At 30.3% G+C, this 14523-nt stretch overlaps 1 protein-coding gene across 4 annotated transcripts in view; it reads left to right on the top strand.

The window, feature by feature from the left end:
- Positions 1-14523, top strand: part of LOC124359899 (serine/threonine-protein kinase Pak) — a 60077-nt gene that overhangs the window by 22188 nt on the left and 23366 nt on the right. For all 4 annotated transcript variants that reach the window (XM_046813026.1, XM_046813028.1, XM_046813027.1 and 1 more), the window contains 3 exons: positions 1539-1734; positions 13230-13395; positions 14066-14280. In XM_046813026.1, coding sequence (XP_046668982.1) covers positions 1539-1734; positions 13230-13395; positions 14066-14280 — 577 coding nt within the window. The remainder of the gene's footprint in view (positions 1-1538; positions 1735-13229; positions 13396-14065; positions 14281-14523) is intronic.

Here is a 14523-nt window from a genome sequence, read left to right as displayed (position 1 = left end):
AAACAAAGAATATTAAACAGCTCAAGTTCTTAATGCTATTTGGAAGGTTATTTAAAAACATGATGTACATTGTTATTTTTATTTTTTTAAATATCAGTGTATTTTGTTTCTTGAATTACATCTGTGTTGACGTTGATGTTTTGGAAAGAACATTTAATTTTTTAATACGTATAGTTTTATATAAACTGCCATTAACACAAAGGTAATGAAACAAATTTATTTCCTCATCAGTTCACTATTCTTAATTGTAATACTAGTGATACTAGACCTTTTAAATATGTATATACAAATACAGTAAGATTTATAGATTTTAGGTGGACTGCTTGGCATCCTTCGTGCTTGTGGTCACACGTGACGCAGCAATAACTTATAAGCATGGTGTTACATAGATATCCGCAGGCTAAATTTTACCAGTAATTGCAAGCGGTAATAATTTATTGCTTCATTTGGGCTCCGTTAGGTTGTAAACCAGTAGAAGATTGCTGTCTGATTAGTGCTGCAATCTAGTGGATAATAATCAAACTAACTGGATGTCACGTTTTTCATATCTTATAAGAGTTTGTAGAGTTTGCCTTTGTTTGATTTTGTTTAATGGAGGGTTTATCTAATGTTTATTTATTGATAGTTCAATCAGGTATTTAATAAATAAATTATTTATATAATGGTGCATTTCATCAGCACCAATTCGAAGAAGAAAAACTTTTATTTTTAGTTGTGGTATTTGTTTTTCATTCAGACGTCACACAAAACAGTGAAATACTTATTTGGTATTTTTAAAACTTACTTTCAAGAAGAATAATACTTTTAAGTATTGTTTAATTTACTTCAATAATTTTTATATAAACAAAGAGAATAAAATTATTATAATTATAAATTGGAATCTCCTGTATCCTGCCTGTTTCTTCAGCAGATCTGACTGCTGCATGAAACAACACTTACTAGGGCTATGGGAGCCTCATTGACACCAGTCATACTCTGCAGGAAACTGGATCTATTTAGTAACTCTTTTACCCCTATTTTACCTTTTACCTCAAGCATTTGCAGTTAGTGGTGTCCCACTCCTAGAAATCCATTGGGTTGCCCATATTAGTTTTTTCTCTATTCAGTGAAGGTTCAACCGGAAGGTATAGTGAGTGAAACCTTCTGGGGCTTAAAACTTACTTTTGCAGTAACAGGTAATAAATTAAATCCCAGTGAGTTGAGATCCATTACTAAGATTTTGCACACTGTCGATCTACAAGTTTGTCTTTGATCGAAACAAATCACAAAGAATGATTTGATTGATCAGCAAGATTGCCTTTATCGGTAAGGAGTGTTTGCTAGAATCATCTAGGCTGTCTAGAATCCCGATTTCAGGTGATATCTAAGATTGAAGAAAATAAAGTGAACATTCTATAATTTTCTATGAAATTGCTAGTATGTGAACATCCTATTTACAAACAAATAAAGCAGTAAAACAATATCAAATGAATCTTAAGAATTATTAATCCCTGATAAAGAATTGATGTGTATATTTATAATTATAATTGATGTTTTAGGGGTGATTCTGCTCCGAATCTACCTGTAGACATGCGGCCACTACCGAAAGAACCGGATGCAGATGAGAGAAAAAAGAAGACAACGAAAAACAAAACAAGAACGAAAAGAGAAACGGAAAAACCTAACATTTCGTACCCCACTAATTTTGAACACACTGTTCATGTCGGATTTGATGCAGTGACTGGAGAATTCACGGTAAGCTGAACATAGTGATGATTGCTTGCTATGCTTGTGCCGCTATTGTGTGGGAATGTGCAACTCAATGGTAGGTAGATGTGTAGACATGGTCTAATATCATCCCCCATCAGTAGACTAGACTTAGGATGTTAGACATATATTCAGGTTGTTCCTGAATTGTACTTAAAATCCTTGTGATTATGTTCCTTACTCAAAATAGTATTTAAAAATGTTCCTATAAGAGCATGTTTTTTAACACTCGGAGTGTGACGTTTAAAATGATAATTATTTCTATATATATTTGACATTGAAATTCATATCTTGAAGTCTTTTTCAAAACCATACTGAGTTTTCTTTACAATCATGCAATTTGATAAAAAGAAGAAAAGATAACTGTGTGTAAAACTAAAAGGAATAAACAACTTTTTGTGATATTTCCTCTCTATTTTTGAGTTTTATATTCAAATTACTTGTCAAAGAGTTTTTCAGCTCTGTATGGTTACGTGGTTTTCAAGGTATGGTTTTCAATATATTGTTTTTTTAAATATATTAAACAAGCACGTCTAGTTAAAATATGGAGAATTGCTGTAATTCAATTAGTTGCAGTTACAATTATTTGGGAGATGCTATTACAGAGGAGACAATTACAGTATTTTCATATGTACCATTACAAATCAAAACAGACACTATTAGAGAAATCAAACTTCGGACAATTTAAGAATTCAGAATTGACTTTGCCAATTAGCCAACACAATCAGAATAATAAGTAAGTTATTAGAACTGTTTGTACCGTAGATTCCCTGGCTGTTAAATTAAGGTGGTGCAATCAATATTTGGTCAGGAATTTAAAAAAATATAAAAGTTGGTAGCCTTTTATGATAATTTTACTGAAGACGAAAAAATGGAACAAAATATTTTTTATTACTACACAAGAAAAATAAGGGTTTGAAATAGGACATTTTGTTTTGTAATCAGACTAAATAAATACAGCTGAAGATAAAAGTGTGAAATGTTTACGGCTCATACATGAGTTATTTATTGAATTATGACTTAAGGGAATCATATATTTTGAACTATATGTAATACAAAAAAATTACATGTTTTCAAATAATTTTCTTTGTAAGGAAACTAAATTTTTATAAATAAGAAACATGTCATTCTTTCTTGGTTTGAGACTTTCATGTTCAAGTCATATTTACTTGACTGCCAGAATTATCAGTAGTAGTCTGTTTATTTTTCGTAGACTGATGGGCTTTGCAGATAGACGGAGTCCTGCTTGCAGCATACTATAGATGCACATTTCTCCATATGCTTTATACCGTGACAATCTGGGGAGCACTGGATTTTAGAAATATTCACGTTTTTAAACTGCTGAAGAAGGCTATAAGAATCATTAGTGGGCTTTTGGTCCAGAGACTCCTGAAACTTCCTTTAGCTCAAGAAGCTATGGACTTTTCCTCCAATATATATTTTAGAAACTCGCCCTTTTAAAAAAAAAATTCTTAGATTTTCCAAAATCATTGCACTGTTTTTCCTATCCGTTACGAAACACTGACAATATTAATATACCATGCCACCAAACATCCGTTAAAAAAAAAAAAACATGTAATTTACAGTAGTTTAAACCTCTACAATACTTTTAAGATACCATCTCTTAAATCTGAGACTAAAAGTTTAGGTGGTCATTGCAATCTTCACCACTGTGTAGGGAATACTATTAAGTTGTGGAATTTTTAAACGATTGCAGAAATGAATAATAATGAAATCTTAGTTGGTTTGTATTAATATTATTAACGTATGCCATATTAATTGACTTTGACCATTGCCTTTGAACAATTGTGTTTTTGGCAAATAAATAATCTTAGTCTGAATCTGAATCTCCAATCATCTCTATTGTACCTGCTTAATAAGTTCATTTACATATTATCAACGGTTTTTCTTTTGGCCTAATTATATGACATGTCCGAAAATTATCCTTCAAATTCCGACCACTCCTTGTAGAATAATCAAATTTATTTCTATTTTCTCTTTTTTAGAAACAGTATTTTCTTTGGATGTAACAAAATGTTTTAAATTACAGAAATCATTCTAACCAAACACCGATAGCACCATCTTAATTACTAACTCTCTCTAAGGCCAGTTGACTTTGGCAATAAGACTACACTGAACACCCACACTCATTTTACATATTCACGATCTATTTCCCCTGGACTTGACTTTAAATGTGCCAAAAGAATAAACACACATTTTACTGTATTTTTCTTCATTTTCATGAAAGGAACATAACCATCAGGTTTTGTGTACAATTGTGATTTTTTTGGCTGTAGGGCTATAATTCTCAGCCCCCAATTACTACTCCTCCATCTTTACTTATAATCCAAACACCACCTTGACTTATTAGGTCATCTAAATTCACTTATTACTGGACATAAACTTCCAAATGTAACCAAAATAATTTGCAAATCCTGCAAATAGTATTATAATCATCAAACTTTTTTATGTATTAGTTTTTAATGTTTATGTTTATTTCTAACCTCATGAATTTTCTAACAATATCTAAGCTGTATCATTTATAAATGCAAGTGCTTCTCAGATTATTCATTCATAATACAGTAAAATAACTTACGAAAATAAATAAATGAGCTTGGGATCATTTTACTACAGTTTACTAAAATTGTTCAATGATTATAATAAATTCAAAAAAATCCATTTAATAATATTTCAAGCAACATTTGCATCATGATGTACATAATGTACAGGATTGATGTTAGTTACTACATGAGCGTAGGTGTGACATGGTGTAATGTTCTGAGTGCATTACTATGGTACAATGTTGCCGTAGCATGCATTATTCAAGACCCAACAGGTTCTTAAAAATTATGTTGTCTGTCTGTCCGTCTGTGTGTTGATAGAAAGGTCCTAGTGACTTGACACTTAGTATATGTTCCTCTTTGTTAAAGAAAGAACGTTGTTGAATTGGGGTCAAAAAGTTAAAGGACAGCAAAGTAACAAGTAAAATTCTTAGATTATTGGTTCAGGTAGCCATGAAAAATGGTAGTAAGAAAAATGCAAAAGAAACAGATTTGTAAACAAACAGATTATACTGTGAAAGTTAATCATGTGAGATTTTTCAGTAAAACTTACCAACATAAATGTGATGAACTTCATAACTTAGTTACATTATGTCAGGTCCTTCAAAACTCTGTTGTATCAGTTTATTTGATCTTGTATCCAATATAAATAGTTGTGGTCAATATAGTGCCTAGCTTGCAATTTGTTGTTTAGTGTTCAGATTTTAATTTTGTGTTAATATTCTTGAAGTTATAAAACCAACTAAATAAAATATTTCAGAATTTTTGAGTTATTCCTTTTTATATTTTGTGGAAATGTATTTTAGTGATATCCATTCACAGGCATTATAAGAAATGGATTTAAATTTTTTTCATTTCATGTTTCTAGTTTGGAACATATAATGGTGTTAGTGTTGAATCTTTTCTTTTGCTGTTATATGAATTATTATTGGTGATTTACTCATTGTGTGTTAAGTGGGATTCAGGAGTACAGGAAGAAAAATAACAACATATTGTTATATTCTTGTTTATACTTAAAATTAAGCCCTTTACCCAAATATCCTCATTTTAAAACCTGTACTGTCTTATTTCAATTAACGTTTCTTTTAACCTCTTTGAAAAGGTGTTTTTTAATATAGCATTGATCAGTTAGAAAGAGGCCAGAAATCAGTCATAAATGAAAGTTGCACATTTCCACACTGCTTTAGCTCGCCTTTCAACACATTCGTCAATTGTTTTGTTCTCTTTTTTGTTTCAAGCTGCCTATCAAAGTAAGTAACGCGCATGAATTTTTGTAATAACTATTTAGATAGATTTATATTGTTTGTCTCTTCATACAAATATTTTGTTTTGTTTCTTACATTGTTTGTGGCTTGCAATCTCAGTAGATTTGTTTAATGGGTTATTTATCTTGTATTGTATTATATAAGCTACACAATATTGGTAACATTGATTTTAAGAGTTAATTTTTCAAGGTGTCTTATATAACTTCAATAGTTGTAAAAACTGGTAAGTTTTTTTTCAGAAATGCTTTTTTTGTGTCAGATGGCAATACATTTTCATTACAGATCTAACTTTAAAAGTATCAAGAATCAGTCAATACTTATAATCACAAAATTCTTCACACAACAAATATACTAAGTGAATTGTCTGTTCCAGCATTCTCATCTGTTTTCTGGTCTAGATTTGAATAATTCTCACTTTCTAAGTTTGTTTTATGGTCAATATAGTGGGAGGATGTAGCTTAAATAAATTTCTTTAAATCATGAATAAACAGAAGTTGGAAAGGTAAATGTGGATTAATCAACGGGATAAGGAGATTTAGAGAATGAAAATACAAGGGTAACATCAAAATTGTTTAGATAAGAGAAGAGGTTTTGTGCTATAGTTATGAGATTTCATTTTTGTTTAAAATAATCCATCCTTTCCAATTGAAAAACATATTTGAAGTAGAATTTTTTATTTATTTGAAAACACCCAGCTACTAGATTTTTTTTTATATTGATGTCAAAATACTAAGTAATTGTGTCACCAATGTTAGTCTATGAAGACAAAGTTGACCACATTAGTTTTTAGGTTAAGGGTCATATTTAAGCAGCTTGAGTCAGTACGGAGACCTTACTTTTCGTGGTAAAATTAAATACTTGTATTTATAATAGAAAGATATTTCCTGACTTCTTTTCTGTCAGTGGAAAGATAAATAAGAAAAAAAAAACAATAACTGCAAAGTTTCTGATACGAATAAGAAATATTAAAGCAAATTGGAAATAGATAATTATGTTATCACAAGTAGTATTTTGCCTTACACATTTAATATCTCCTCAGATATGAAATGTTTCAAACAAAAGTGAAAAACTGAGATAAATAAGTCCTCTTAAGTGGAACTAAAATTTATAAGAGAAAACTAACAGCAAGCTGCAGAAATGGAAACGGTTCATGTAGTTTATAATCCATATCAGTTATATCAAGCTTGTCTTCAAGAATTGGAGAGTAAGGTCAAATGAAAATGAAGCTTTGATTGAAGAAAGGGAGAAAGAAATCCAGAGATTTGAAATTGGGATACCAGTGAATTTACCAATGCAAGGTAAATCTTTCATTGAAGAAAGGGATAAAGAAGTCTAGAAGCTTGAAATTGGTATAACAGTGAATTTACCAGTGCAAGGAACTGGCGCATACAGTAATAGTAAGACATGACAGCTCTTTGTTATTTTTCTGGAATTGGAAGATTGGTGTAACATACTGTGTTAATGAAGATCGGGTTTCTAGATTTTATATAATTTACCTTTTATTATCTGTGACATCAAAGTTGATTCTTTAAAATTTTAGAAATACTCCTTGAAAAGTTGTACGTGTTTTTACTTGTGCCTTCATTTGATTTTGTCTTTGTGGCTTCAGTGGCAATAACCCTTCCATATATTGGATAGAGAGGCTAATCTTCTATTCAATCTTGAAGATGTAAATAACAATGAATCATTTAAATGAGGAAGAAGTGAGCATAGCTGTGCTTGATCCCATGAAGGTTTTATAAGTGTTATGTCATCTTTTTCAAGTCATAATACTTAAACTGTATGTTTTACAATATAATAAATATATTTTATTTTATTTTTTAACAAAACACTCATTTAATTACAACTTAAAAGTGTTCATTTAGCAGGTACATTTGCCTTGCTAATTAATTAAACTTATGTGTATTAATTTTATTTTATTAATGTAACAAGGATAGTAAAACCTTTTTTTCTAAAGATTTTTCAATGAAGTCAATTCAATGAAGTAAAAATATTGAATGTTTATGGTTTTTACCAAATTTTTAAAAATCTCTTACATTTTTTACACATAAATTGCTAACGAATAAGTGTTTTAGGAATTAGTGTGAGTTAATGCTGAAAATATGATTTATCATTCGGAAATATTTTATATTGTTGCTAATTATTATATTATACTGTATAAACATTTCTAAGAAACGTCTTGTATAAAAATGGCAAATTTTAGAATTTGAATAAGTTTTAGACACACTAGGGAAACTTAACAAAATATACTATCAAATGTATTTTCAATTATTTTATAAGGATTTATTACCTTTTTATAAATAATCTTATTGGGTTGGTCTACCAAGTAGTTTGTTCTAATATAAAGATTTAATAAGTGGGCCAATTCAAAGTATCTATGTAAGTTTTTGTAATGTTTTTTTGTGTTGTTTAATTTATAGATGGAGAAATATTTTTCATTAAAAGTAACAAGTTGAAATAAATGTAGAAAAAGTTGTTTCAAAATATTTAAACTAGCCATTTATTTTGTTTTCAGGATTACAACAATTAGGGAATTTAATTTGATATTAAGAAGGACTAAATATACCTGTTTAAAAAGGACACAGGTATTAAAGAAGTGAAGCTGTATTCATCTCAGCCTCTTTTTCGAATATCAACTGGCATCAGTAATTAATTTCCACATACTCAATCTGAGCCATTCAATATATTAAGTTAGATGAAATGCAAAATACAAGATGAAAATTCCTTGCCATTCCAATATTTTAAAGCAGGCATAGCTAGCTCAACTGAACAAAATTATGTTAAGAGAAAGTCTGAGTAAAAAAATTAAGCAAAGAAAAATGACTTTAGTTTGTAATATGCTACCTCTATGTGTCATAAAAAATAATTTTAGATGTATTACAACCAGTAAAACGTTTTGCTAAGCTACACAATTCCAATGTCTCCACAAATAAAATTGCAGTAATTTACATGGAATTGTCAGAATAAACCTGCATCACATGTAAGGAACTACAATTTGAAAAGTTTGAGCTGGGAGAGCAACAGTATAAAACAAAACCAACTGTGTTTCTAACTTGATTGGTTAGATCAATAGTTGAAGTAGATTGGATCCTGGTCATGACAGTCTTCATTATTATTTAGGATTTTTTTTGGGTCATGACACTGCTTCCTAACAAAAATATGAATTTTATTTCATATTTTTAAGAATAAATTTTGAGTAATTCACAAAAGTGACTTATTTTTCTACTCTTCTATAAAGAGTTTTGTACCTTTCTCCAACCACTTATATATTAATGATCAAAGGTGGCAAATCGAATACAAACTTGTTTTGTTGTCGTTAATTGTGAGTTACTACATAATATATATATTTACTGAAGACACAAATACTTTTATTCAGCACAGCGTAACATTACTAGTTTTCATTGTAACAGTACTATTGACGTCTGTAAACAACAGACAGATGTTCATTCAAATTACTCTAGGGACTCAGACTACAGAACATCACCTTTAAAAATGGAAACATCTTCATAAACTACGATAACGTCCCAAGTTTGATAACAAGTCTTACAGAACTGGTCTTCATTGGATAACTTCTCAAAGTGGGTGTTAAGGAAAGTGCTGTAGTTAACACTGATGATGTTGGTTGCTTGGTTCCTGATTAGGCTGTTGGCTACTCTCAGCTGTTTGGTTCACGGTATGTGTGGGTGTGTTTCTGGTACAATCCTTGCTGTTGTTTTAGGATGAGGTTCTGGTGTTTTTGGTACTGCTGTGGTATTATTGTATATAGTTCAGGTATTGAGCTGGTATGAGAAGAAATCAGGTTCTCCGTTCTACGTTCTTTTCAGTCTGTACAATGTAAGATCTTGGGTTTTCTACCTTTGTAATCTTTCCCTGACAACTTAGGTACACAAAAACACCATATTAAAGTTGGCATAAAGATTTACTCCATGTCTTTTGTCACAGTTTTTCTTTTAGCGATAGCGACAATTCTCTTTCAGACAGATAAGGCGCAGGTCTGAACTTTGAATATCCTTTAAAAGGTACATTCTCTCAATTTTCTGTGACACTAAATCCATTTTCCAAAGGTGTTACGAATCACAAGGAGTGATTTCAATATTTTTCTTATTCTTGTTATTACATTTTTGGTTACTTTTAAAACTGCTTAAGTGGCTCCATTTGCCTGTGAAACTGGACTAACTGTAGATGTTGTGAATCCCCATTTCTTAGCAAGCTTTTGAAACTCTGATGTTTCTGTGGTGTTGAAGTGTGTATTGCTATCAGAGCCAACTAGTTGTGTATAATGATAAGTTATAAGATACCCCTGTTCATCAACTTTAAATAAAGAAAATTATATAACTTGCCACAGATAATCTAAAAATACAAAACTGGGAATTTTTTATACTTGTACGAAGAGTTTTGTTTATTTTTTCAACCTATTATATTAAAACGACCAAATGTGGCACTTTGAATACAAACTATACATAAATTCACTCCAACTGCACTGAAAGTATTTGTCTATCAACTTTCTCTTTCAAAGCATAATTACCATGGTGGCTCACTTGCTCCAACAACCTGAGCCATACCATAACTTTTGTGCATTAAAGAATCTAGTAGAAAGCTCTAGGTAACTTTGTAAATATGTTCAGTTATTTGGAGAGGTATTGGCTGAACAGTTATTTAAAATGTTGTAGTTTAGATGATTTTTCATATTTTCCAGTTTGTCATGGGTTAAATGTGTGGTTAAAAATCAGTATGATGAAATTGAATATGCTATTGGTATAAGTTAACTTACTTAAGGAACTATATTGGATAGACCATTAAGTCAAGTTAATCAAGATGAGATACATTCAGAAAAATGTAAAACTGTTTTACTGTTAAAGTATTGAGAAAATTCAATAGGAAGTTATTGGAAGGGTTCGCAAATTGTATTAAAAATTATGTCATTACTGAAACACAGAATACATGTTGAATTTCTTATGAGTCTTACTTCAATCAGTCTTACTCAGCATGGCAACGTCACAGTAAAGGTATAAGTGACATACCTTTTTTTGACAACTTCTTCTAATGAGACTCAATAACTTAGTCTTACTCAGTATAGACTTGTCGGGTGTAGGTTGATAAGTATGTACGCCTTTAGGCAATGTCTTCTATTTAGACCTGGTAACCTCAGTCTTTCTTATCATAGCATTCCAATGAAGGTGTAAGTTACATATGTTTAAAAATGTCTCATTTTATGGTAAGAAAGTAGTTTGAATCTATTCTTCATTATCTTCAGGTTTTTTCTTCTTTACACATTGTGTTTTTTAAGACTCCTTGCATTTTTACTATAAACATTTGGTTTGAAGTTTCTTTTCAATCTTTATTGTTTTGGTTACTTTTTGTTAAATGTTTTATGTTTTACGGGATTTAATAATTCACCCACCATTAAGGTTTGATTGTTTGTTACCTTGAGGTGCTTGCTTTTAGATGCACTTGCTTTTTTTCTGCTTGGAAACTGTTTTTACTTAACATTGTCTTGTTTAGTTTGTAGAAACATCAAAATAGTCTGCACAGTGTTTATTTTATAATAGGAAAACTCATTGAATAAAATGCCTGTGCATTAATATTATAGCAGATTCATCTTAAAATATAAAGAATAACTTGTAAAAGAAATAGGTTCTAGTTTATTCAATAAAAATTTACTTTTGGATGTCTGTTCATCATATAAAGCAGTAGAAGATGTAATTGTAATGCTCTAGAAGCTAAATATTTAACCTATTTAAATTTTTTAGTTGAGTGAGTACCATCCTTAGTTGAGCTATATACATAATGAAATGAATAGATTTTTTAAACAAAACTCAGTTTCTGTGATGTAGTTGAACAGTTTATTGGCACAGAATGTTGTACAAATGCCAAGTATTTATATCAAATTTAATAACCTGAGTAAGAATTAATTCCATATAGTTTTGTTAAATGTATTTGTTGAATAATGCCAACACTATTAATTATTTTAAAATATAAAGTATTATTGAGGATTTAAGTTGTCACACAACAAATTCATATTAACCAGGAATCAAGCTAACTTTTTACTATATTTTTCCAGACTTCATCACTTAAATTGTTCTCAACCAATGGTCCTGATGGCTGGATAACTTGTGTGATGGCCCAAGCTTTTGTTAGTTTTTATATACCCGTTTTTCTTATAAATTTCAAAACTCTTAAAACAGCTCAAGGAATCATACTGTAATCTGGCATACACATTTATCTTACTATTCCCTGTATTGCCATTAAATATTTAAAGGTAATGTTTTTCATATTATTAGCGATTTAAAAGTATCAGTGCGGACATACAATTGTGAAACAACAAAATATTGTAAAGCAGCAAAATATTGTGAAGTAACAAAAGATAACTCATAAAAAGATAAAATGTTTATTCTGTAATTTGTTATTGTTAAATGGTAAATGGATACATGCATTTTAACAGTTAACATAAATGTAAATCTCCTTAACCATCAACTAGAGTTTGGGCAAAGTTTCGTGTTTGTTAATCCAGTTTATTAAATTGAAACCACTTATTAAATCTACTTGTATGTAACAGGTACTATAAAATGTTACTGGTCAGTTTTTTAAAGCATAACATCCTAATGTGTGTTTATGTCAACCACCATGTTTTGTGCTAGAATTCCAGTATTTCAACTTTAAAATTTATAAAAATGAAATCGTTCAACAAGTACTGCTTGTCAATAAAAATTCTCAAGTAGTTTTATATTTATTGCATTTTTTATAGGAATCAGGGAACCAAACAGATGTAAATTAACAATAAAAATTATAACAATAAAAGTTACATGTCAGTTTTTTCTGTTTGAGGCAATTTAAAATTAAAAAGTTAACTAATGTCTTATTACCAGGCGAAGTATTTACTTTCCTTTATAACAGTTCTATATTTCATACTGAAATAAATTATGGTATATGTAGCAATTATCCCTTTTTTTAAACAACATACCTCAAAACCCTTTAAAATCCCTTTTCAGACCGGCTAAAATAGATCTATTTCCACAGAAAAATATTTATGATTCTAGGGTTATATATGACTGTACCGATAAAGTTCACCTGATTGATAAAGTTAAATGGATTAATTTATTGACACCCTGTGTGAAAACCTGAATTACATAATTGAGTGGTTTTGCAATCATATTAATAAGTAAAGCCCAAATTTTCATTATGTCTTTTATTAATATTTATTTATAATTAAATGTTGAGCATTTGGTCGTTTTTGTTATTGATTGATTGAGTATTGAATTCATTGTTCTTCTACTGTTTAAATCCAGTTTTTAATTTAATATATATTTAAAATGAAGAGATTATTTGAAAAGCACAAAAAGAAAAAAAATATATCTTTGTTTTCATTTCATGGAACCTTCTGTGTCTTAATAATTAGGTTAGCCCATTGAGAATAGAACGGTGAGAATATTTGTCTTTGTTCAGCTTTAAATTAAAACTTTTTTATTATTAGATTTAATAAAAAAAAACTCTTAAACTAATTTATTTTGCTTCAAAAATCCAGAGAGGTTTATGTATTAAAACATCGAAAGCAAGCCAAGATTCTGTCACAAAATTTGAATGGGCTATCTCTCTAAAGTACGACACATGAATGATTACCTCAGCTTGTTCACTATGTTAAGATGATGTGTGATGACAGGGCATGCCGGAAGCGTGGGCCCGGCTCCTCATGAGCTCTAATATCAGCAAGCAGGAGCAGAAGAAGAACCCTCAGGCAGTACTAGATGTCCTCAACTGGTTTGATCACTCTAGTAAAGAAGTCAAGGGGTCCAAGTACATGACATTGACAACTACTAAGATGGTTGGTGAGTATCATTTATTTCCCTACATTATTTATATAGTGATTTGTGGAAAAAAGACCTCAGTAGAAAAGCTGGATATTTTTGTAAGTAAGTTATTTTATTTGAAAATAGAAAGGACTTATATTTTGCCTCACTAGACAGCTTCAAGTTGTGGTATCTAGGACAAAAAAAGATATGAAAGTGATTAGATTGGCTGGCAGCCAAATATTTGACACACACCATGCCAAGTTTGAATGGTAGAAATCATATGCAAGAGTTCCAAAGTTGATCATACAGAATAGGCATAATCTACGTTTTAACTTTATCTGTTTATAAAGTGAATTAATGTTAAAAAATTAAAATCCATGTGATAAATTTGATTGATGAGTAGAATATTTTCATGACAATAAGCCTTACTACTTACTAAAACAGACATAATTTTACTTTAGGTTTGTTTTATCAATTAGTTTTTATTGTACCTACTATTATTCTACTTAGTAATATTAATTATGTTGTTAGAAAAGTGGTAATAACTTACCTTCTCTTAAATAGTGTGTCTTCTAAGCTTCCAATAATTATATATTTTAATGCCAAATTAACATTATTATTATTATTTAATGTCTTAGTTTGTTAAGTATGTTTTCTCATCTCAAAGCTGGAAGTATGGTTGTGTGAGAATGTTGTGTATGTACAGCAACAGTGGACTTGTGCCCCAGCTTGCGACATACTCCCCATCATTCTGATTCTTCTCATAGTCAGCATAGCTTGAGTCAGCCGTCAAGCAGTTCCCCATCCTCTACAACCCCCGACACGGAGGGACATCTGCCCCCCACTCCTGCCACCTCCGAGCAGGAGGACGAGCCCCCTCCTCCACCTGTCGCCACCCGTCCAGAGCGGACCAAGAGTATTGTGAGTACAAACTATCTCAAGGTATTATTTTATCCTTGTCATTCTCTCAAGGACATCTTTTTATTCCAAGCAAATTTTGGGAAAATGTAATATTTTCATAAAGAATTAATAACTTAGCTATTTTTAAAGTTATGCTAATAAAAAAAATATTTCTAATGGCTTGTAATAAATTTACAGATGTATTTCTAAAACTATTTATCTTGACAAATTCATATTTAAAAAAAGTCTATTAACAAGGGTGTT

This window comes from Homalodisca vitripennis, chromosome 4, assembly GCF_021130785.1.
Source record: "Homalodisca vitripennis isolate AUS2020 chromosome 4, UT_GWSS_2.1, whole genome shotgun sequence".
Taxonomy (NCBI): Eukaryota; Metazoa; Arthropoda; class Insecta; order Hemiptera; family Cicadellidae; genus Homalodisca; species Homalodisca vitripennis.
Note: the sequence above shows the minus strand (reverse complement) of the source record. Positions and strands in the feature narration are given on the sequence as shown.